General features: G+C 43.9%; 1 protein-coding gene and 1 non-coding gene across 2 annotated transcripts; one reads left to right on the top strand and one right to left on the bottom strand.

The window, feature by feature from the left end:
* The first annotated feature begins 11,365 nt into the window (after nt 1-11,365).
* On the top strand, nt 11,366-12,223 carry LOC138356567 (uncharacterized). Its single transcript, XM_069312771.1, has one exon. It carries the CDS (start codon nt 11,366-11,368, stop codon nt 12,221-12,223), a length of 858 nt encoding a protein of 285 aa, XP_069168872.1.
* A 10,623-nt stretch (nt 12,224-22,846) lies between these two features.
* On the bottom strand, nt 22,847-22,965 carry LOC123774204 (5S ribosomal RNA). Its single transcript, XR_011224559.1, has one exon. It is a non-coding gene; the product is annotated as a 5S ribosomal RNA (ribosomal RNA).
* Between the last annotated feature and the right edge of the window lie 310 nt (nt 22,966-23,275).

Here is a 23,275-nt window from a genome sequence, read left to right on the forward strand (position 1 = left end):
AGAGAGAGAGAGAGAGAGAGAGAGAGAGAGAGAGAGAGAGAGAGAGAGAGAGAGAGAGAGAGAGAGAGAGAAACTGTAAACGTCAGTGAATGTCATTCATAGAGTTACTGCATTCACCACCATACTCGAGTCATCAGCCAACGAGCGGTTGGCACCCTGTGCTCACCGAGTGACACACCCATAAGAGTTACCAGAGCGCTCTGCAAGTCTATAAAGCAGAGTCCCAGGCGTGGGGGTCTCATTGCTCTCCGTCGCAGTGTCCTGGCAAGACCTTCCTCCTGGCTCCTGGTTTCTATCTGCTTCCAAATAGTAAGATTACATTTAATTTTTTTTTACCTAGATACGCAAGGAGCAATAGAAACATTAACGTGTTTCAGAGATTCAGTTACTGTTTCTCAAATGCGTCAAAGAACAGCCTGGAAATGTTCCTATTCATAGAACATATTGTACTTCAGTACATACGAGGAATATAGCATGTTCTAATAGATCATTGGGGCCAAGCGGGCATGGTTCACCAGCCTCTTATGAACACTTTGAGCTTATCAAACACCTTTTGTTGCATAACAGTCAGATCGGGTAAGCAACAATGAGTCATATTGTTTTTTGTATCTCAGGTCATCCACACAAGTGTCAACATCTCAGGTCATCCACACAGGTGTCAACATCTCAGGTCATCCACACAGGTGCCAACATCTCAGGTCATCCACACAGGTGTCAACATCTCAGGTCATCCACACACGTGTCAACATCTCAGGTCATCCACACATGTTTCAAGTGAGGGACGTTTGATAATAACAAGTAGAGGAAACTGAAGACAATTTAAGCTAAGATTAAAATAAAGACCAATAAAGTGAAGCATAAAACAACTTTACCGGCCACATGACCACATTATGCTGTATCACGCGTGTGTGTAGCAGGGGGGAGTGTTTGTGCCACTACTACATGTGTGTGTAATGTGATTCTAGCAGTTATATTAGTCTGACTCGTGTAGCTATGTAAGTCTGACTTTAGGAGTTATATTACCCTGACTCTGGCAGTTATATTACCCAGACTCTGGCAGTTATATTACCCTGACTCTGGCAGTTATATTACCCAGACTCTGGCAGTTATATTACCCTGACTCTGATAGTGTAATATAAACATTCCATTCGAATACGCGCATGTTTTTTATACCTGGTATATAGATGTCACGACTGTGATAGGTAAAAACATTTTTTTTTTAAATACTGTGTTTTTCATGTGAGGTTTGATGTGAGGGAAAGCTCCGGAATCTTTTTATCTGATTGTAAACACAACTGTTTTACTGAACGTCGAAATCATTGCCCAGTGTGCCCATTTTTTACTTGAACCCGTCTCCACTCCAAACCGGACCTGCGGTCCGAGTCTGGGCCCTAGGTCCTGACTGGTTTGGAGTGGAGACGGGTTCAAGTAAAAAATGGGCACACAGGAAATGATTTCGACGTTCAGTAAACACTTACCGAGTGGATAACTGAATGCCCGAGAGCCCAATACGGGGTTGATGATAGTATTTAATTTAAGTTGTAAACTGAAAGACTAAGCCAGCCAATACATGGTTGATGATGATAGTAATATTTTAAGATTGAGAAACTTTAAAATAAATGACCACACATGTAGCGATTTTGCATTCAGTAAACACTTACTGAGTTGTAAACTGAATGCCGGAGCCGGCCAATACAAGGTTTGTGATAATAATATTTAATTTTTTTTTACGATGGTGAAACTTTAAACTAAAAAATGAGGTCATATGGAGGGATATCTATGTTCAGTAAACAGTTACTGAGTTGTAAACTGAATGGTTGAGCCACCCAATACATGGTTTGTGATAGTAATATTTTATTTTTTTACGATGGAGAAACTTTAAACTAAAAAATGAGGTCGCATGGAGGGATATCTATGTTCAGTAAACAGTTACTGAGTTGTAAACTGAATGGTTGAGCCACCCAATACATGGTTTGTGATAGTAATATTTTATTTTTTTACGATGGAGGAACTTTAAACTAAAAAATGAGGTCGCATGGAGGGATATCAATGTTCAGTAAACAGTTACTGAGTTGTAAACTGAATGGTAGAGCCACCCAATACCTGGTTAATGATAATAGTGTTTCACTATGGAAAAACCTTATCCTAAACTAAAAATGAGCTCACATGAAGTGATTTTCACTTACTGAGTTGTTAACTAAATGCCTGAGCTATCCAATACATAGTTGGTGATAGTAGTATTTATTCAAGATGGAAAACTTTAAACTAAACTAAAATGAGCGCACATGAAGTGATTCTCACGTTCATTAAACACTTACTAAGTTGTTAACTGAATGTCTGAGACAACCAATACATGGATGATGATAGTAGTATTAATGACATTGATAATAAGAGGTCTTGAACTAGATACTGGCAGTGGGGACAACAAAGCTGTGATATTTAAAAGAAACTGAACTGAATTTGAAAATTGATTAATATATGTAATGTGAAGCCAATCTACTGGAAAACAGTAAGCAAACTTTATTTGAAAAGAATATGAGAAGACTGAAAAGCTGGGGGCAAGAAAAATGTTAAAAATAAGAAGTAATGATCTTCATAAACATAACATAACATATCCATGACCATAATTAATACAGTGTGAACTCTCTTAAACTATGCTAACCGTGAAATCTCGTCACTAGGCATAACTTGTCACTCTGCGAAACAAATTATTGACTATAGTGCGTCAGTGAGAATAAATATGACCACTTATGTTTTGGAGTGCTATTTTAGTCAAGAAATACTGTAAAGGATGATTATTGACTAAAGGGAATTTCGCGGACTGCTGGTGTTTGATGTGTTGAGCTGCTTAAAGGAAGCATATTTGCTAGAAAAAATTCCGCTGAAATAATGCTTGTTATATGTTTTGACTATCTAGCTAATAGCGTATTGCCTGGCTAATAATGAAATGTCACATTTTGTCTGACTCATTTAGCACAAGTGAAGAGAAAACATTGAAAAACTTGCAAAGGTTAAAAACTCTGTGAAGTCATATCTGTTATGTAAAGTTTTGACTAGCTGATTAATAGCATACTACTACATTATTGTCTTTATGTTATGTTTACCTCGATAGCGTTGTAATGCTTGGAAATTGTATGTGCGGATCCCGTTTCCCTCTTACTGCACATAAATAATGGATGCTGTAAAGTATTTTTATGGAACATGACTCTTCTTATTCTTACCCCTTTTTTAAAACTAGATGCAATAACCAAGCTATGTTTGCCTTCTCTCTCTTTCTCAATATGGATGTGGGTTATTTGTGTGGACTCGGGAGATATGATCACCACATATAAGTTTCTCAAAGAAAATGATAAGCTATGTAAGGACCTTTTATTTAACACACACACACGACATCCGTGCAGTAGTGAGATTCCCCTTTGATGGCTGTGCACGTGACAATGTAAAATTAAAATGTGCAAAGATGATTCGGAGTGCTATTTAGTAAAGAAATGATACAAAATTGTGTTTATTGACTAGTGAGAGCCCGTAGCATGTATGGTGTGGGATATTGCGGTCCTTAACCTAGTCAAGCGATAGACAGACAGACACAGACAACAACAATAGGTAGTGGCCCTCGCGTCTATTTGATTTGATAGAAGAAAAAATGAAGACTAGTAGTCCCTGTTTTTTAAGATGAAAAACTTTTAACTATAAAAATGTTTGACTCAGTGACTGACTGACTGCTTTTCTGGACAGGTCTGCAAGAAATAATAGTAATGTAGGTAGGGAACATGTCTCCTCGGCTCTTTTATCTTCCACAAAGCCTTTCCTCCTATCTCAACCCTATTAGTTCATGCTCTCGTGTTTCACTTTTTGTTAAAACTAAATCTACACACGCGATATGAAATGTGAAAAAAATTACATTATGCTATGTTAACAGTGCTTGAATAAAATTATTAAGAGTGCTAGGGTACTGTTGCGCACAGTCATCTCGCTAAGGCGGGTCGGTGACAGAATTGTCAAAATGATGTACCTTGCATACATCAGATCTTTAGTGGTTTATGCGGCACCTCTGCTTGTTTTGATGACTGAAAGGAGTTTGATGATACGAATAGTAATTGCTGACATTTAGCATATTCTCAAAACATAGTTTCTGCAAAAAAAAAAAATAACATTAAATTAGATGCGAGCTGTGATTTGAAAACAGAAGATGGGTGATGTGTGGCTTATTGTGTGGACTCTGGAGATATGATCACCACATATAAGTTTCTCAAAGAAAAGCGGTAATATTTTTCTTTGTGTAATGGCTAAACATGGTTGACATTTTCAATAATGTTATTTGGTCATCAGACAAAGTTGATTTCCACGTTACGTTACAATGTGTTACAGAGGCTAAAACTGGTGGACACCAATATTTATATTGTAAGAGATAAAATGGGGATGGACTAAGTCTCACTTTTCATTTCAAAATGACATTTTGGACTGCAGAAAGTTGATGATTTCTGCATTACGTTACGTTACATTGTGTTACAGAGGGCTAAAACTGGCAGATAGTAATATTTATATGGTAGGAGATGTAATGGAGATGGACAGTCATACTTTGATTTAAAAATGTTATTTTGGTCTGTAGAAATTTGATTTCCGCGATACGTTACAATGAATTACAGAGGCTAAAACTGGTAGACAGTAATATTTATATGGTAAGAGATGTAATGGAGATGGACTAAGTCATACTTTCATAATGTTATTTGGACTGCAGAAAGTTGATTTGCGTTACGTTACAATGTGTTACAGGGGCTAAAAATGGTACACAGTAATATTTATATGGTAGGAGATGTAATGGAGATGGACTAAGTCATACTTTCATAATGTTATTTGGACTGCAGAAAGTTGATTTGCGTTACGTTACAATGTGTTACAGAGGTCTAAAACTTGCAGACCGTAATATTTATATGGTATGAGATGTAATGGAGATATTGTGTTTGGCTAAATGGGGTTCACATTTCAATATTCAGACATCGGACAGAAAGTTGCTCGTTACTCTTAAAATGATATTTGGGCAAAGAACGAAGTTACCACATTGGTCACGTTACATTAATGATATTTGGGCAAAGAACGATGTCATCATGTTGGTCGTGTTACATTACAAGGTTATAAGGGTGAGAGTGATGGGGACTCGAAAATTGACATTAGTCTTCCAAACTCTGGTGCGCTGTCAGTCTAAGTGAAATGAAAAAAGATATGTGAACAGCGGCGGCAGGAGAAAGGAATTGATGTTACTTTTCCTCAACTATTAAATGATCTGAATAGAGAGAGAGAGAGAAACCACTGACTGCTATGTGTATCCCATGCAGTTGTGTTTACAACAAATTATGATTTGTTATAATAATAAGATTGAAGACCCGCTTATGACTCTCGATATTCTTAAAAAATGCTATTTGAACAAAGAATGATGATACCATGTTGGTCACATTGCGATACAAGGTTACACATATGATCAGAAATAATACTAAAGGCTTTGCACAAAACATCCGGTCTGGGAAGGGTGATGTGATGCTTAATGGTTTGGGCTTGGAAGGGGGGTGGGAGGGGGGTAGGGGTTTGGTGAGGGTGGATGGGGAGAGGGTAAGGCCATCCCAGTACCTCGTCCATCTCACTACGCCTCAAACCGCCACGAAGGTTAGACCTTAACGAGACGGATTGCTGTTTCATTCATTCAGGAGTCTTGAACATTCTGTGACATTGTCTTGCTATGATAACGCGGTTGTGTGTTACAAGGTCTGCACAGCATTAATGGGTGTAGGAAGAAGAGGTGAAGGAGATTGAGTAGACATGCATACATTTCAATGATATTTATTTGCGCCAGCAGATGATGTGATCACAGTTAACAAGAACAATTTGTAGGTAGAGATCGCGTCTCCCGTGACGATGGGTTGACTTATATTGAATTTTGTAACTAGCTCGTCATGATTGTAACTTGCTTAGCTAAAAATGAATTGTGGGGTTCAGTCCTGGACTCCTTTATGCGTCTCTGCAAGCCTTTACTGCCCATATGAATGCCTTGTGTGAGATTGCACTGTTTAGCAACATGTAGGTAGTTCTTGATGGAATTTGTATGTTGTGCCCATGGCACGCCTTTGCTATGTCCCAGTGAGAGTGTCAGGAGAGAGAGAGATGGTACACCTCAGGCTCGCTCCCCGCCAAAAAATGTTTCCCTCTTTTAGTAAACGCTAATCTACTGACTTTGACTGAGTTTACTAAGTGATGTGCCATGTGGTGACACTTCTCAGATCGATGTGACGGTATGTGATCCTGGTCCGTACCACTCTAGAAGGTAAGGGGAAGAGGGGTGCCCCACTCTAGATGGTAATGGAGGGGAGGGAGAGGGGACCCCTGATGGTATGGGGAGAGGAGGGGATGAGGGGTGGGAGTGATTGATGGTTGGCAGGTGAGGGCCTGCTGGCGGAAGTAAGAACGTCGCCCCTCCTTAACGATTCCGCAGTGTTGGGAGAGGCCTGTTGGGGTGAACATCTGCAAGACCGCTCTGAAGACATTGAAAATCTATTAAGGCAAATGAATCACATCCCTCCTGCTGCAGCTCTCATCTCCTCCTGGACTCTGCTCTCTCGAAGAAAAATAATGCCCGTCAAAAACCACAAACCACAAATGGCCCTACGCACTCTCACGCCGAGGGGAAGCTCCCCTCACCCTTCCCTCACCCATCCCCCACCCCTCCCCATCAACATATCCGCCTATGTTGGGACCCCTCACACCTACACACAGCCTCTACATAGCTTACTTACTATCATCTTTAATCAAAACTATTATCTACACACAGGATTAAGTCTACGGCAAACACTCATACATATTCATTTACTATTATCCTCATATTCCACTCATATCCTTGTATTTCTTACTCTACCACATACCCCACATAGCCCACATACTCTCCTACACCCCCAATAACATGACCTCCCATCTTTCCTGACCGCATACCCAAACACCGGACGCTCACACGCGTCCGACACGCGCCAAACTTCCGGGAAATTTTCCCCCAAACCCTTTGTGACTAGACACCTACGCACCATCTGCTCAGCTGGCTCTCTTAGACCCACCTGGGCAGATGGCGCGTGCGGTTCTAGTCACATATTTCACTACTAGGGGAGTGAGGGATAGAGGGTAGGATGGGGGGACGGCAGAGGGGGAAATGGTAGGGAGGTCGAAGGAATGGTGGAGTGGAGGAGGACGAGGGGACTATCTTGAGATTATCTTGAGAAAAGATACTAGGAAGGGAAATGATGGGGAGGACAAGGGGATGAGGGGTGTGGGGAATAGTTGGATGATGTGAGGATTGGGGAATGGTGGGGAGGACGAGGGAATGGGGGATGGTGGGGAGGACGAGGGGATGGGGAAGTTTGGAGGATGAGGGGGACAGGGGAATGACGGATAGTGGAGAGGACGAGGGGACGGCAGAGGGGGGAATGGCGGGGAGTACGAAGGGACGGTGGGGTGGGGGAGGACAAGGGGCCTAGGAGGGGAAATGATGGGGAGGACGAGGGGATGGGGGAGTGGAGAATAGTTGGAGGATGTGAGGATTGGGGAATGATGGGGAGGACTAGGAAACGGGGGAATGGGGGATGATGGTGTAACACGGGTGAGTTCGTTCCTACTTTTAATCTTCTTTTACCTTCACCCTGTCCTTAATATTTATTCACTTCTCAAACCAAGGGACCCCCAGAGCTATACTTGAGCCGACCCCACGCCACGTGGTCTTAAGCCATTGACCGGCTTAAGATTCTACAACCTTATGACGTGAAAACAGACTTCTAGCAAAACTCTAGAATCGCCTTGTGCTGCCACCACCAGACCATTACCACTGAGCAATGACCGAGGTCTGGATCGATCATGCTAATCAATAAACCTTGGGGCTTGATCCCCACTAGTAATATATGAATTGAATTTTACGTTAAGTGTTGTATTAATTAAAATCAAAGGGATAATGAATTCATATTCGGTGTTAGACTCTGCGGCCCAACTCAACTCGGCCTCTTAGGCTACCCACGTGGTCCGGGACAATGTAAATAAATTACATAAAATGGAAATTAATAAAAAGACAATTTACTAGCTAAATGGTTTATTCAAAACTAAACAAAATCTAAAATCAAAGCACTCCCTAAACTGAGCACTCCCTAAACTGAGCACTCCCTGATGTGAAAAGCAATGAGTTGAACTAACTCCCTATACCAAATCTTAACAACTCTACCTTCTTTATACGACCAGCTCGGTGGACTACTGATCTTGGGGAGAGGTGGAGTGGCCACCTTCCCGAGCTGTTCCTGGTACCACACTATTTTTCCCTCATGCTCCTCTACCCAGAAGCACAGATCGGTAGTCTTCCGCCTAGTTTACTAAGTTACTAGCAAGGCTTAAGTTTAACAACTAATCTCTGTTGTGCTGAACGACCTACATTGGTTGAATTCTTTTAACTGAAGTTAATTACACAAGCACTTAGGGAAGGGCTATTTCCGATTACAAAATTGCTATTTGACCTTTGAGAAATAGTGGACGTGGAAACTCTGATGACCTGCGACAGCTGAGGTCACATCGCAGCAGAGTCTAGTCACGGCTCGTGACGTCACTGATGGTGACTTAACTCATTATCCTGACAATTAGGATCCTCTCGATACTATAAACAGTAATACTATAAAGTTTGAATGAAGACTAATTGCTCAAGATTACTGAATAATGTGGAATAATTCATCATACGAAACTGTGAACAAAGGCGCCAGTTATTTCCACCGCCAATCCCCAGGGGATGCGACCTTGCTTGGGTCAGGTCCTTATACGTGGTTCCAACCTTCCCACTCTCTCATACAATTATTCATTTTAAAACAGCTTCAGTTGTTACAGTGGGGAGGATGAGGGGGATACGGGAGTTAGGAGGATGAGGGGACAGGGGAGTGAGGGATGGTGTGGAGGACGAGGGGACAGTGGAGGGGGTAATTGAGGGGAGGACGAGGGGACGGTGGAGTGGGGGAGGACGAGGGGACTAGGAGGGGAAATGATGGGAAGGACGAGGGGCTGGGGAAGTGGGGAATGATTGGAGGATGGGGGAGGGGGAATGGAGGAGGGTTGCTGTGGCTCAGCAACGCTCTTTCGTTGCTGAGCCACAGCTCTGCTTGGCCGGGTACAGCCAGGTACAAATATATACATTTGTACCTGGCTGTACAAATATATATATTTGTATATTTTGGGAGAAGTTGTTCTTTAATATTAATGTCATTAAACACAACAGTATTGTAACTATTATTAATTTTCTTTTGGATATTTTCCATTCTATGCAAATACTTTCAATGCAAGGAAAGTGAGAGAGAGAAAGAGAGAGAGAGAGAGAGAGAGAGAGAGAGAGAGAGAGAGAGAGAGAGAGAGAGAGAGAGAGAGAGAGAGAGAGAGAGAGAGAGAGAGAGAGAGAGAGAGAGAGAGAGAGAGCGAGAGAGAGAGAGAGAGAGAGAGAGAGAGAGAGAGAGAGAGAGAGAGAGAGAGAGAGAGAGAGAGAGAGAGAGAGAGAGAGAGAGAGAGAGAGAGAGAGAGAGAGAGAGAGAGAGAGAGAGAGAGAGAGAGAGAGAGAGGAGAGAGAGAGAGAGAGAGAGAGAGAGAGAGAGAGAGAGAGAGAGAGAGAGAGAGAGAGAGAGAGAGAGAGAGAGAGGGAGAGAGGGAGAGAGGGGGAGAGAGAGAGAGAGAGAGAGAGCGAGAGAGAGAGAGAGAGAGAGAGAGAGAGAGAGAGAGAGAGAGAGAGAGAGAGAGAGAGAGAGAGAGAGAGAGAGAGAGAGAGAGAGAGAGAGAGAGAGAGAGAGAGAGAGAGAGAGAGAGAGAGAGAGAGAGACAGACAGACAGACAGACAGACAGACAGACAGACAGACAGACAGACAGACAGACAGACAGACAGACAGACAGACAGACAGACAGACAGACAGACAGACAGACTATGTATGTGTGGCCATAATAGCTTAAACGGTACACGTCAGTCAATGACATTCATAGAGTTACTGCCTTCACCATACTCGAGTTATCAGCCAATGAGTGGTCAGGCACTTTGTGCTCACCAAGTGACTCTGACCAATCAGAGTTACCGAAGCGCTCTGCAAGTCTATAAAGCAGAGTCCCATCCCACTGTCAAAGTCATGATCACAACCTCAAAATTTTTGCCAATATATGCAGTCTTGAGGCGCCCGCTCGAGCGCCATTGACTGCTCAACTCGCTAAAAGTTTTGAGGTTCTGGCCATCACAGGATCACGATCACGACTCTGCAACTTGCAACCGTCACGGCCGGACGTGTTTTCGTTACTCCAGCTCTTCTCTCTGGCACCTAGCACTGCAGGGTGGTTAAATAATTGGCAGCAAGACTTGCGTCACTCTCGTTGGTCAGACCCTACTCCTAGCTTGGTGTTTTATGCCGGGTAGAGACGGGTGGCCATCTCCAGTGACGTGTAGTCTTTGAGAGAGATCCTTCGTCCACCATGCATCACAAGCACTTCAAGGTCAAGGGTACGCTCTTTGACGATCACGCGTTCACCAAGGTATTCAAGGATGTAGCTGAAGTAACACCTGACGACATCGAACAAGAAGGCACCAACTTCGTTTTTCGTTTCTCTAACGAGGAAGACGTCGACAAACTGATCAGTCAAAAATATCGATTTTGTTCACAGCTCCACCTCATTTTCCCCTTCCCACGCCAGTTGCTTCGTGCCCGGTCTGTCATTATCAGCGAGGTCAGCCGCTGAATCATTGAGCGGATAAACGAGGCACTTTACACTGGAGAACTTGCAGAGAACATAGAGAACGAGAATCCAGGCTTGAATGTACTTGACACCGTGTTGTGCAACAGCCGCACCTTGAAGGTCACCTTCAGCACTGTGAATCAGATTTCCCAAGTTATCTCAGATGGCTTCTTCTGTTATGAAGTACACGTCCCGTCATTTCGAGTGAAGAAGGAAAGAAACTACAATATCACCCAATGCTTCCGGTGCTACGACTACTCTCACCAAACCAACGAGTGCCAACAGACCATCTAGAAATGCAGCATTTGCGACAAAGACCACCACTATTCGATCTGCACTTCGAAAGAACCACACTGCCTGCTCTGCAACGGCAAACATGTCGCAATCTTCCATCAATGTCCACGCATACTGAAGTTATCAAAAACGTGGAGACCCAGGAGAAATCCATATCTTCCTCTACCTCGGCAGCAGGCACCAGCTCCAGCACTTCAGCTACCACTTCAACCTCTACATTCAACATCCAAACAGTCACTTTCCCGGAGCTTCAGGGAGGAGGAACTATCACCACCAAACACCAGCATCATCCTGTTACTACCTTTACTAGCCAATGGGGACCCAGATCCCAGTCACCCGGCCACTCATCGATCCAGACACGGCCGCCTTCACCCCACCCCATCCCGGCCAGTCACTGTGTAGCACAGTAAAAGCTTTGACATCGACGGCCAGAATGACTGCTGGCACTAACCCCCAAGAATTTGTGAAAATTCTTTACATGGCGAATGATCTCCCTACCTTCAATATTCCTGAAGAAGTCTTCAACACTCTAGGTTCAACTCCAGCAACTGACCCTTTAGAGGATGCCGACTCCTCACCCGACGACGATTCTGCCACTTCAATGCGGACTTCAGATTTTGTTCTAGTACCTTCAGCTCACAAGACTCTGCCTCCTGACACCCCCACGTCTGCTACAGTTCCAGTTGCTAACCATGACATCACTGTGAACGCGGCCACACTTTCAGACTTTCTGTCAGCTCCTGCTCCACACGTTTCTCCAGCTGTCGCTGACCCTTCACCCGTCCAAGTGGTGAATTTAGCTGCAATGGACCCTTGGTGTGACCCTGTAGAGGGTATATACTATGAAAACCCCTCTGCTGCAATACCTACTACTGCTAATCAACCTTCAAGAACTCAACCTTTGCGATCTACCACCTCTGGTCTTCATTCATCTGATGAACCGGATGAGGACGTGTCTGTTGGAACACCATCACCTCCTTCACGGAAATGTCACTACTCAGCTGCCGATTTCCTTCACGACACCGCACCAACAACCCCCAACGATAGCACCACAAAGCCAGCACAAAGTCAGACCACCAAGACCGAGACCGACAAGCCCAAGAAGAAGACCAAAGATCAGAGTTTGCTGAAATCGTCAACCAAAAAGAAGACCACTAACGCTATGATTTAACATCAACATCTGAAATCAACCATCAGCTGCCAGCTGGTTGGGTGCCGGCCCCTGTGTGTACTGCAAATAACGCACCACTCAACCCTACTTCACTCGCCTCAAGTTCAAATCCTCGGTGGTTGGGCCACCATCATCTCCCCTCCTCACCTCGTCTCCAGTTCCTCGCTCAAGATTTCTGCATCCTAGCCCTATTCTTCAAACCCCTGCTTGCCAACTCTTTGGACATTTTCGCTTCGCTTTGCCAAAATCATTGAAGCACGCAAACCTCATGCTCACCCTATACATGCACAAAACCCCAACAGCACCCCATCAAAACCTCAGAATTCATAAAGATCATCCAATTTAACGTGCTGGCATATTTCTCCATTAGACACATAATGTCAGACTTTATTGAGATCGAGAGACCTGATGTGCTATTATTAAATAGCACATTCATTACGAACTCACATAAAATCAAACATTATGGCTACTCCTCTTACCAGTCACCTGATGAAGCACATGAAAGAGTTGCAATACTCATACGGTCTTCATACAAACACGAACTCTTATACATTCATTGGTTTCACAAATATTTCTCAGCCATCAAAGTCCACACACAAATGGGTCCTCTCATCATCTGCACAACCTACAACCGTCCTAACACTGGCATTCCCATGCAAGACATCACAACTCTCTTCAACCACACTCACATGCCTGTTTTCCTGCTTGCAGACCTCAATGCACAACACCCTACATTCCACAACAATACCACAAATCAGCATGGCCAACAGCTTCACCAAATATACACCCAAAAAATCTATTCTTTCTTGGGCCCTGACTTCCCCACTTTTTTCAGTCATACAGGTTCTGGCAGACCTGATCTCATATTCACCAACAGACATGGCAACAACCTACAACATCACATTTCACCAGGCCCCATTACGGGCTCTGATCATATTCCCTTAATTCTCACAGTCTCCACAAATCCTATTCTCATTCCCAGCACTCCTCAATTCTCATACCATAGAGCAAACTGGGACATGTTCATTCAACACATTGATGACACTGATCTCACTTATGAATACAATGACAAACATAAACACTGACATTGACACACAAGCACGCAACATACAAGATACCATCATTCATGCTGCAAATATCTCCATTCCTAAAACAACACACAAACCACATTTCACTTTCACCCCCTTCCAATCGCACAAAACGCCTCTTAGCTTGTTATCATACTAGATTCTTACAAAACATGCATCGTCCTGGACAAGTACTCTGGGACCTTACAGCATTAAAAAAACACATCCTTAATAGCCTGGACGAAGATCACTTAAAACACTGGAGACACCTCATAGAACAAGCAGAACAACACAGAAAACTGACACCTCAAGAATTCTGGAAACAAATCAAACGCTTACAAGGATCAACTCACGCACCGTTTAAATACCATCTACATAACAACAACAAAATCACTGATCCTGATGAAGTACTCAACATTTTTAAACACAATTTGGAACAAATTTTTCATCCACATCCTCCTGAACCATCTGCCCTCCCCAACACTGAAACAGTCGAAAACTGGATACACCAAAACAGACATGAAACTACATCTGATGACCTCATCCACCTTGACAACCTCAATTCACGCACTGAACTACAGACTCCCCTGACTCCAACTGATGTCAAGACAGCTCTCACTGGCACTCGTCGCAGAGCCCCTGGTGCGTCTGGCATTGGACATATCCTTCTTAGACAACTGTTTCTATCATTGCTGCTATCACTAACTTATTCAATGCCTCTGGATATTTCCCTCTCACCTTCAAATCTGCCACTGCCGTTCTTATTCCAAAACCTGGGACACTTCACACTGACCCAAAGAACTATAGACCCATCAGCCTTCTAGAGATACTTGGCAAAGTCTTTGAAAGGCTGATCAACCAGAGACTTCTAACCCACCTAGAAGGTAATAACCTTCTAGGTGGGGGGGGGGGGGAGGGAGGCGGTGCCACTACAACACATGTGTGTGTGTGTGGTGTGACTAGAAGTAATATTAGGCTGACTCTGGTAGTTATATTACCCCTGACTCTGGCAGTTATATTACCCTGACTCTGGCAGTTATATTACCCTGATTCTGGTAGTTATATTACCCTGATTCTGGCAGTTATATTACCCTGACTCTGGCAGTTATATTACCCTGACTCTGGCAGTTATATTACCCTGATTCTGGTAGTTATATTACCCTGATTCTGGCAGTTATATTACCCTGACTCTGGCAGTTATATTACCCTGATTCTGGTAGTTATATTACCCTGATTCTGGTAGTTATATTACCCTGACTCTGGCAGTTATATTACCCTGACTCTGGCAGTTATATTACCCTGACTCTGACAGCTATATTGCACTGACTCTGGCAGTTATATTTGTCAGACTCTGGCAGTAATATTAGTCAGACTCTGGCAGTAATATTAGTCAGACTCTGGCAGTTATATTACCCAGAATGTGGCAGGTATATTACCATGACTCTGGCAGTTATATTAGTCAGACTCTGGCAGTTCTTTTACCCTGACTCTGGCAGTAATATTAATCTGACTCTGGAAGGTTTATTAGTCTGACTCTGGCAATCATATTACCCAGAATGTGGCAGTTATATTACCATGACTCTGACAGTTATATTACACTGACTATGACATTTATATTCCCCCTGACTCTGGCAGTTATATTACACTGACTCTGGTAATTATATTACACTGACTCTGGCAGGTACATTAGTCTGACTGGCAGTTACATTACAATGACTCTGGTAGTGTAATTTAAATGTTTCATTCGAAAATGCGCATTTGAAAGAAAGACACAATGTTCCATTTGAATACGTGCATTTTTATATACCTACTACATTCCTTCTTCAACTGTGACAGATAAAAACAAGCCCAGTTTTTAAAAAAACATTGCCATCTGTTGGACGTAAAAGCAACATATGCTATACTAAATATTTTACGATTCTATTTCAATGTTTATGTTTGCATTCTTAAATACATTTTCATAGATTTCGATTTATTTTCATTTGATTCAATTATTTCTTTTGTCATACTGTGTTGAAATTCACCTGTGTCGTTTACCATACTGTTCATTTCGTGAGTATAGTTTATTAAATTTTTTCCACTTTTTCATTTAGTTTTTTTAACTGTTCTTATTTGTGAGTGAAGAGAACATCAGGTCATTTGGGAACGCATCGGACAGTGGAGTGGGGAATGGTAGGAAGGATGAAGGTATGGGGTAGTAGGGGATTGAGGGGTGGACGAAAAGATGGAGAAGGGGGGAGGGAGTGGTAGGGGCGACAATGAAACGGGGGAGTGGGGGGTAGTGTTAAGGAAAAGGGAACAGGGGAAGTATGGAATGGCTGGAGGATGAGGGGGGGATGGGGAGAGGCGATTGGTGCGGAGAATTAGGGGATAGAGGAGGGTTGCCAAGGCTCAGCAACGCCTACTCGTTGCTGAGCCCCAGCTCCACCTGGCCGGGTACAGCCAGGTACAAATACTGTATATATATTTGAATATTTTGGGAAAAAGTGTTCTCTAATATTTATATCATTAAACACAACAGCATTGTGATTATTATTAATTTTCTTTTGGATATGTTCCATTCCATGAAAATATCTTCAATGCAGAGAGAGTGGGAGAGAGAGTGAGAGAGAGAGAGAGAGAGAGAGAGAGAGAGAGAGAGAGAGAGAGAGAGAGAGAGAGAGAGAGAGAGAGAGAGAGAGAGAGAGAGAGAGAGAGAGAGAGAGAGAGAGAGAGAGAGAGAGAGAGAGAGAGAGAGAGAGAGAGAGAGAGAGAGAGAGAGAGAGAGAGAGAGAGAGAGAGAGAGAGAGAGAGAGAGAGAGAGAGAGAGAGAGAGAGTCAGACAGTCAGACTATGTACGTGTGACCATAATAGCTTAAACTGTACAGGTCAGTGAATGGCATTCATAGAGTTACTGGATTCACCATACTCGAGTTATCAGCCAATGAGCGGTCGGCACCCTGTGCTCACCGAGTGACACACCAATAAGAGTTACCAGAGCGCTCTGCAAGTCTAAAAAGCAGAGTCCCAGGCGTCGGGGTCTCATTGCTCTCCGTCGCAGTGACCTGGCAAGACCTTCTTCCTGGCTCCTGGTTTCTATCAGCTTCCGAATAGTAAGATTACATTTAATTGCATTTTTACCAAGATATACATGGTGCAAGAGAAACATTAATTTGATTCAAAGATTCAGTTACTGTTTCGTAAATGAGTCAAAGAACAGCAAACAAATGTTTTAATTCCACAGAATACATTGTACTTCAGTATATACGAGGTGTATAGCATGTTATAACACTTAGATCATCGTGGCCTAGCGGGCATGGTTCACCAGCCTCTTATGAACAGCTTTTGTTGCATAACAGTCAGTTGTGGGTAAGTAACTGCGTCAGATTGTTTGTTGCATTTCAGGTCATCCACACAGGTGTCAACATCTCAGGTCATTCACACAGGGGTCAACATTTCAGGTCATCCACACAGGTGTCAACATCTCAGGTAAACCACACAGGTGTCAACATCAGTGGTCATTCACATATCAATTGATGTGAATGATGTTGACTCCTGTGTGGAGTGAAGGTGAACCATGCCTGCTCGGCCACGATGATCTAAGTGTTATAGCATGCTATACACCTCGTATATACTGAAGTACATCATTCACATCAATGAGCCACAGAGATATTAGAAAGAACTTTTTTAGTGTCAGAGTGGTTGACAAATGTAATGCATTAGGGAGTGATGTGGTGGAGGCTGACTCCATACACAGTTTCAAGTGTAGATATGATAGAGCCCAAAAGGCTCAGGAACCTGTACTCCTGTTGATTGACGGTTGAGACGCGGGACTAAAGAGCTAAAGCTCAACCCCAGGAAGCACAACAAGGTGAGTACATAGGCGTCAACATCTCAGGTCATCCACACAGATTTCCACATCTCAGGTCATCCCCGAAGGTGTCAATATCTCAGGTCATCCACACAGGTGTCAACATCTCAGGTCATCAACACACGTGTCAACATCTCAGATCATTCAAACAGGTGCCACAATCTCAGGTCATCCACACAGGTGTTAACATCTCAGATCATCCACAATGGTGTCAACATCTCAAGTCATCCACAAAGGTGTTAACATCTCAGGTCATCCACAGAGGTGTCAACATCTCAGGCCATCCACACATGAGTCAACATCTCAGGTCATTCACACAGGCGTCAACATCTCAGTTCATCCACAAGGGGTCAACATCTCAGGTCATCTGCACTGGTGTCAACATCTCAGGTCATCTGCACTGGTGTCAACATCTCAGGTCATCCACACAGGCGTCAACATCTCAGGTCATCCACACAGGCGTCAACATCTCAGGTCATCCACACAGGCGTCAACATCTCAGGTCATCCACACAGGTGTCAAGTAAGGGACGTTTGTTAGTACAAGTAGAAGAAAACCGAAAGACAATTTAAGATAGGATTAAAATAAAGACCAATAAAGTGAAGCACAAAACAGCCTTTCAGGTCTCCTGACAACATTTTGTTGTATCACGTGTGTGGAGCAGGGGGGGGGGGAGGCAGTGCCACTACAACACACGTGTGTGTGTGGTGTAACTTGAAGTAATATTAGGCTGACTCTGGCAGTTATATTACACTGACTCTGGTAGTTATATTACCCTGACTCTGGCAGTTATATTACCCTGACTCTGGCAATTATATTACCCTGACTCTGGTGGTTATATTACCCTGACTCTGGCAGTTATATTACCTTGACTCTGACAGTTATATTACACTGACTCTGGGAGTTATAGAAATCTGACTCTGGCAGTTATAGAAGTCTGACTCTGGCAGTTATATTACCCTGACTCTGACAGTGTAATATAAACATTCCATTCGAATACGCGCATTCAAAAGAAAGACACAATGATCCATTCGAATACGCGTATTTTTATATACTTACTAAATACATACCACACCTGTGACAGGTAAAAACATGATTTTTTTCAAAAGCAGCGCCATCTTTTGGACGTAAAAACAGCATACGCTATACAAAATAATTTATGATTCCATTTTATTGCTTCCGATTGCATTCTTAAATTTAATTTTAATGAATTTCGATTTACTTTAATTTTGATTGAATTATTTCGCGTGTGATATTTTGTTGCAATTTACCTGTGCCGTTTACCATACTGTTCATTTCGTGAATATAGTTTATTTTATTTTTGTTTACTTTTATTTAGTTTTTCTAAATGTTCTTCGTATTTTTCAGTGAAGGGAATATCAGATCATTTGGGAACGCAGCGGACAGAGGGCTAGAGAATGGAGGGGAGGACGAAGGGATGGGGGAGTGGGGGATGGTGGGGTGGACGAGACGGGGAATGAGAGGAATAGTGGGGACGACGAGGGATCGGGGGAATGGGGAATGGTTGAAGGATGAGGGGATGGGGGAGGGGGGAATGGTGCGGAGGATGGGGGGATGGAGGATTGTTGCTGAGACTTAGCAACGTCCATTCGTTGCTGAGCCCCAGCTCTGCCTGGGTACAAATATATATATTTGTACCTGGCTGTACAAATATATATATTTGTATATTTTGGGAGAAGGTGTTCTCTAATATTCATGTCATTAAACACAATAGCATTGTGACTATTATTAATATTCTTTTGTATATTTTCCATTCTATGCAAATATCTTATAAACAGGAAGAGAGAGAGAGAGAGAGAGAGAGAGAGAGAGAGAGAGAGAGAGAGAGAGAGAGAGAGAGAGAGAGAGAGAGAGAGAGAGAGAGAGAGAGAGAGAGAGAGAGAGAGAGAGAGAGAGAGAGAGACAGAGAGAGAGAGAGAGAGAGAGAGAGAGAGACAGAGAGAGAGAGACAGAGAGAGAGAGAGAGAGAGAGAGACAGAGAGAGAGAGAGAGAGAGAGAGAGAGAGAGAGAGAGAGAGAGAGAGAGAGAGAGAGAGAGAGACAGAGAGAGAGAGAGACAGAGAGAGAGAGAGAGAGAGACAGAGAGAGAGACAGAGAGACAGAGAGAGAGAGAGAGACAGAGAGAGAGAGAGAGAGAGAGAGAGAGAGAGAGAGAGAGAGAGAGAGAGAGAGAGAGAGAGAGACAGAGAGAGAGAGAGACAGAGAGAGAGAGAGAGAGACAGAGAGAGAGAGAGAGACAGAGAGAGAGAGAGACAGAGAGAGAGAGAGAGAGAGAGACAGAGAGAGAGACAGAGAGACAGAGAGAGAGAGAGAGAGAGAGAGAGAGAGAGAGAGAGAGAGAGAGAGAGAGAGAGAGAGAGAGAGAGAGAGAGAGAGAGAGAGAGAGAGAGACAGAGAGACAGAGAGAGAGACAGAGAGAGAGACAGAGAGACAGAGAGAGAGAGAGAGAGAGAGAGAGACAGAGAGAGAGAGAGACAGAGAGAGAGAGAGAGAGACAGAGAGAGAGAGAGAGAGAGAGACAGAGAGAGAGAGAGAGAGAGAGAGAGAGAGAGAGAGAGAGAGAGAGAGAGAGAGAGAGAGAGAGACAGAGAGAGAGAGAGAGAGAGAGAGACAGAGAGAGAGACAGAGAGAGAGAGAGACAGAGAGAGAGAGAGAGAGAGAGAGAGAGAGAGAGAGAGAGAGAGAGAGAGAGAGAGAGAGAGAGAGAGAGAGAGAGAGAGAGAGAGAGAGAGAGAGAGAGAGAGAGAGAGAGAGAGAGAGAGAGAGAGAGAGAGAGAGAGAGACAGAGAGAGAGACAGAGAGAGAGAGAGAGAGACAGAGAGAGAGAGAGAGACAGAGAGAGAGAGAGAGAGAGAGAGAGAGACAGAGAGAGAGAGAGACAGAGAGAGAGAGAGAGAGAGAGAGAGAGAGAGAGAGAGAGAGAGAGAGAGAGAGAGAGAGAGAGAGAGAGAGAGAGAGAGAGAGAGAGAGAGAGAGAGAGAGAGAGAGACAGAGAGAGAGAGAGAGACAGAGAGAGAGAGAGACAGAGAGAGAGAGAGAGAGAGAGAGAGAGAGAGAGAGAGAGAGAGAGAGAGAGAGAGAGACAGAGAGAGAGAGAGAGACAGAGAGAGAGAGAGAGACAGAGAGAGAGAGAGACAGAGAGAGAGAGAGAGAGAGAGAGAGAGAGAGAGAGAGAGAGAGAGAGAGAGAGAGAGAGACAGAGAGAGAGAGAGACAGAGAGAGAGAGAGAGAGAGAGAGAGAGAGAGACAGAGAGAGAGAGAGAGACAGAGAGAGAGAGAGAGAGAGAGAGAGAGAGAGAGACAGAGAGAGAGAGAGACAGAGAGAGAGAGAGACAGAGAGAGAGAGAGAGAGAGAGAGAGAGAGAGAGAGAGAGAGAGAGACAGAGAGAGAGAGAGAGAGAGAGAGAGAGAGAGAGAGAGAGAGAGAGAGAGAGAGAGAGAGAGAGAGAGAGAGAGAGAGAGAGAGAGAGAGAGAGAGAGAGAGAGAGAGAGAGAGAGAGACAGAGAGAGAGAGAGAGAGAGAGAGAGAGAGAGAGAGAGAGACAGAGAGAGAGAGAGAGAGAGAGAGAGAGAGAGAGAGAGACAGAGAGAGAGAGAGACAGAGAGAGAGAGAGAGAGAGAGAGAGAGAGAGAGAGAGAGAGAGAGAGACAGAGAGAGAGAGAGACAGAGAGAGAGAGAGAGAGAGAGAGAGAGAGACAGAGAGAGAGAGAGACAGAGAGAGAGAGAGAGAGAGAGAGAGAGAGAGAGAGAGAGAGAGAGAGAGAGAGAGAGAGAGAGACAGACAGACAGACAGACAGACAGACCATGTATGTGTGGCCATAATAGCCTACACTGTAAACGTCAGTGAATGGCATTCAAAGAGTTACTGGATTTACCATACTCAGGTTATCAGCCAACGAGAGGCCGGCTCTTCGTGTTCAACGAGTGACTCTGACCAATCAGAGTTACCGGAGCATTCTGCAAGTCTATAAAGCAGAGTCCCAGGCCTCAGGGACTACTTGGAACTTTTTGTTCCAGGTAGCAAATCTTTAACAACAACAACAACCTCAGGAACTCATTGCTCTCTGTCGCAGTGTCCTGGCAAGACCTTCCTGGCTCTTGGTTTCTATCTGCTTCCAAATAGTAAGATTACATTTAATTTTTTTACCATCATATACAATGAGCAATAGAAACATTATTTTAATTCACAGATTCAGTTACTGTTTTCAAAATGAGTCAAAGAATAACCAGGAAATGCTCCTATTACATAGAACACATTGTACTTCAGTATGTACGAGGCGTAAAACATACTATAGCACTTAGATCATCGTGGCCGAACGGGCATGGTTAACCAGCCTCTTATGAACACTATCAAACAGCTTTTGTTGCAAAACAGTCAGTTCTGGGTAGGTAACTGCGTCAGATTGTTTGTTGCATCTCAGGTCATCCACACACGTGTGAACATCTCAGGTCATCCACACAGGTGTCAACATCTCAAGTTATCCACACAGGTGTCAACATCTCAGGTCATCCGCACAGGTGTCAACATCTCAGGTCATCCACACAGGTGTCAACATCTCAGGTCATCCACACAGGTGTTAACATCTCAGGTTATCCACACACGTGTGGACATCTCAGGTCATACCCTCAGGTGTTAACATCTCAGGTCATCCACACAGGTGTCAACATCTCAAGTTATCCACACAGGTGTCAACATCTCAGGTCATTCACACAACTAAACTAAACTGGAAAAGGTTCAAAGGTTTGCCACCAGACTAGTACCCGAGCTGAGAGGTATGAGCTACGAGGAGAGACTACGGGAATTAAACCTCACTTTGCTGGAAGACAGAAGAGTTAGGGGGGACATGATCACCACATTCAAGATTCTGAAGGGAATTGATAGGGTAGATAAAGACAGTCTATTTAACACAAGGGGAACACGCACAAGGGGACACAGGTGGAAACTGAGTGCCCAAATGAGCCACAGAGATATTAGAAAGAACTTTTTTAGTGTCAGAGTGGTTGACAAATGGAATGCATTAGGGGGTGATGTGGTGGAGGCTGACTCCATACACAGTTTCAAGTGTAGATATGATAGAGCCCGATAGGCTCAGGAATCTGTACACCTGTTGATTGACGGTTGAGAGGCGGGACCAAAGAGCCAGAGCTCAACCCCCGCAAACACAACTAGGTGAGTACAACTAGGTGAGTACAACTAGGTGAGTACACAGGTGTTAACGTCTCAGGTCATCCACACAGGTATTAACATCTCAGGTCATCCACACAGGTGTCAACATCTCAGGTCATGAACACAGGGGTCAACATCTCATATCATCCCCAGAGGTGTCAACATCCCAAGTCATCCACACAGGTGTCAACATCTCAGGTCATCCACACAGGTGTCAACATCTCATTTCATCCACACAAGTGTCAATATCTTAGGTCATCCACACAGGTTTCAACATCTCATGTCATCCACACAGGTGTGATCGACAGCGCGCAGGATTCGTAATTCTGTGGCCCGGGTTCGATTTCCGGACCAGGCAGAAACAAATGGGAAAAGTTTTTTCACCCTGAATGTCCCTGTTATCTAGCAGTAATTAGGTGCCTGGGAGTTAGACAGCTGTTACGGAGCTGCTTCCTAGGTGAGTACTCACCTAATTGTGCTTGCGGGGTTTGAGCTCAGGCTCCTTGCTAAACATTATTGCCAACAGCATTTGGTGTTCCCAGGCGGTCACCCATCCAAGTACTAATCAAACCCAACGTTGCTTAAATTCGCTGATCGGACGAGAAGCGGTGTTCTCTACGCGGTATGGCCGTTGGTGTGTGTGTGTGGGGGAGTTGGGAGAAAGAAAAAAGAAACTTGTAAGTAATTAGTAACAGTTGATTGATTGACAGTTGAGCGGTGGGCTGAAAGAGCAGAGCACAACTAGGTGAATACAACTAGGTGAATACAGGTGTCAACATCTCAGGTCATCCACACCAAAGAGCCAGAGCTCAACCCCCGCAAGCACAATTAGGTAAGAACACAGGTGTGAATATCTCAGGTCTTCCACACAGGTGTCAACATCTCATGTCATCCACACAGGTGTCAACATCTCAGGTCATCCACACAGGTGTCAACATCTCAGGTC

The sequence above is a fragment of the Procambarus clarkii genome, chromosome 73 (genome assembly GCF_040958095.1).
Source record: "Procambarus clarkii isolate CNS0578487 chromosome 73, FALCON_Pclarkii_2.0, whole genome shotgun sequence".
Lineage (NCBI taxonomy): Eukaryota > Metazoa > Arthropoda > Malacostraca > Decapoda > Cambaridae > Procambarus > Procambarus clarkii.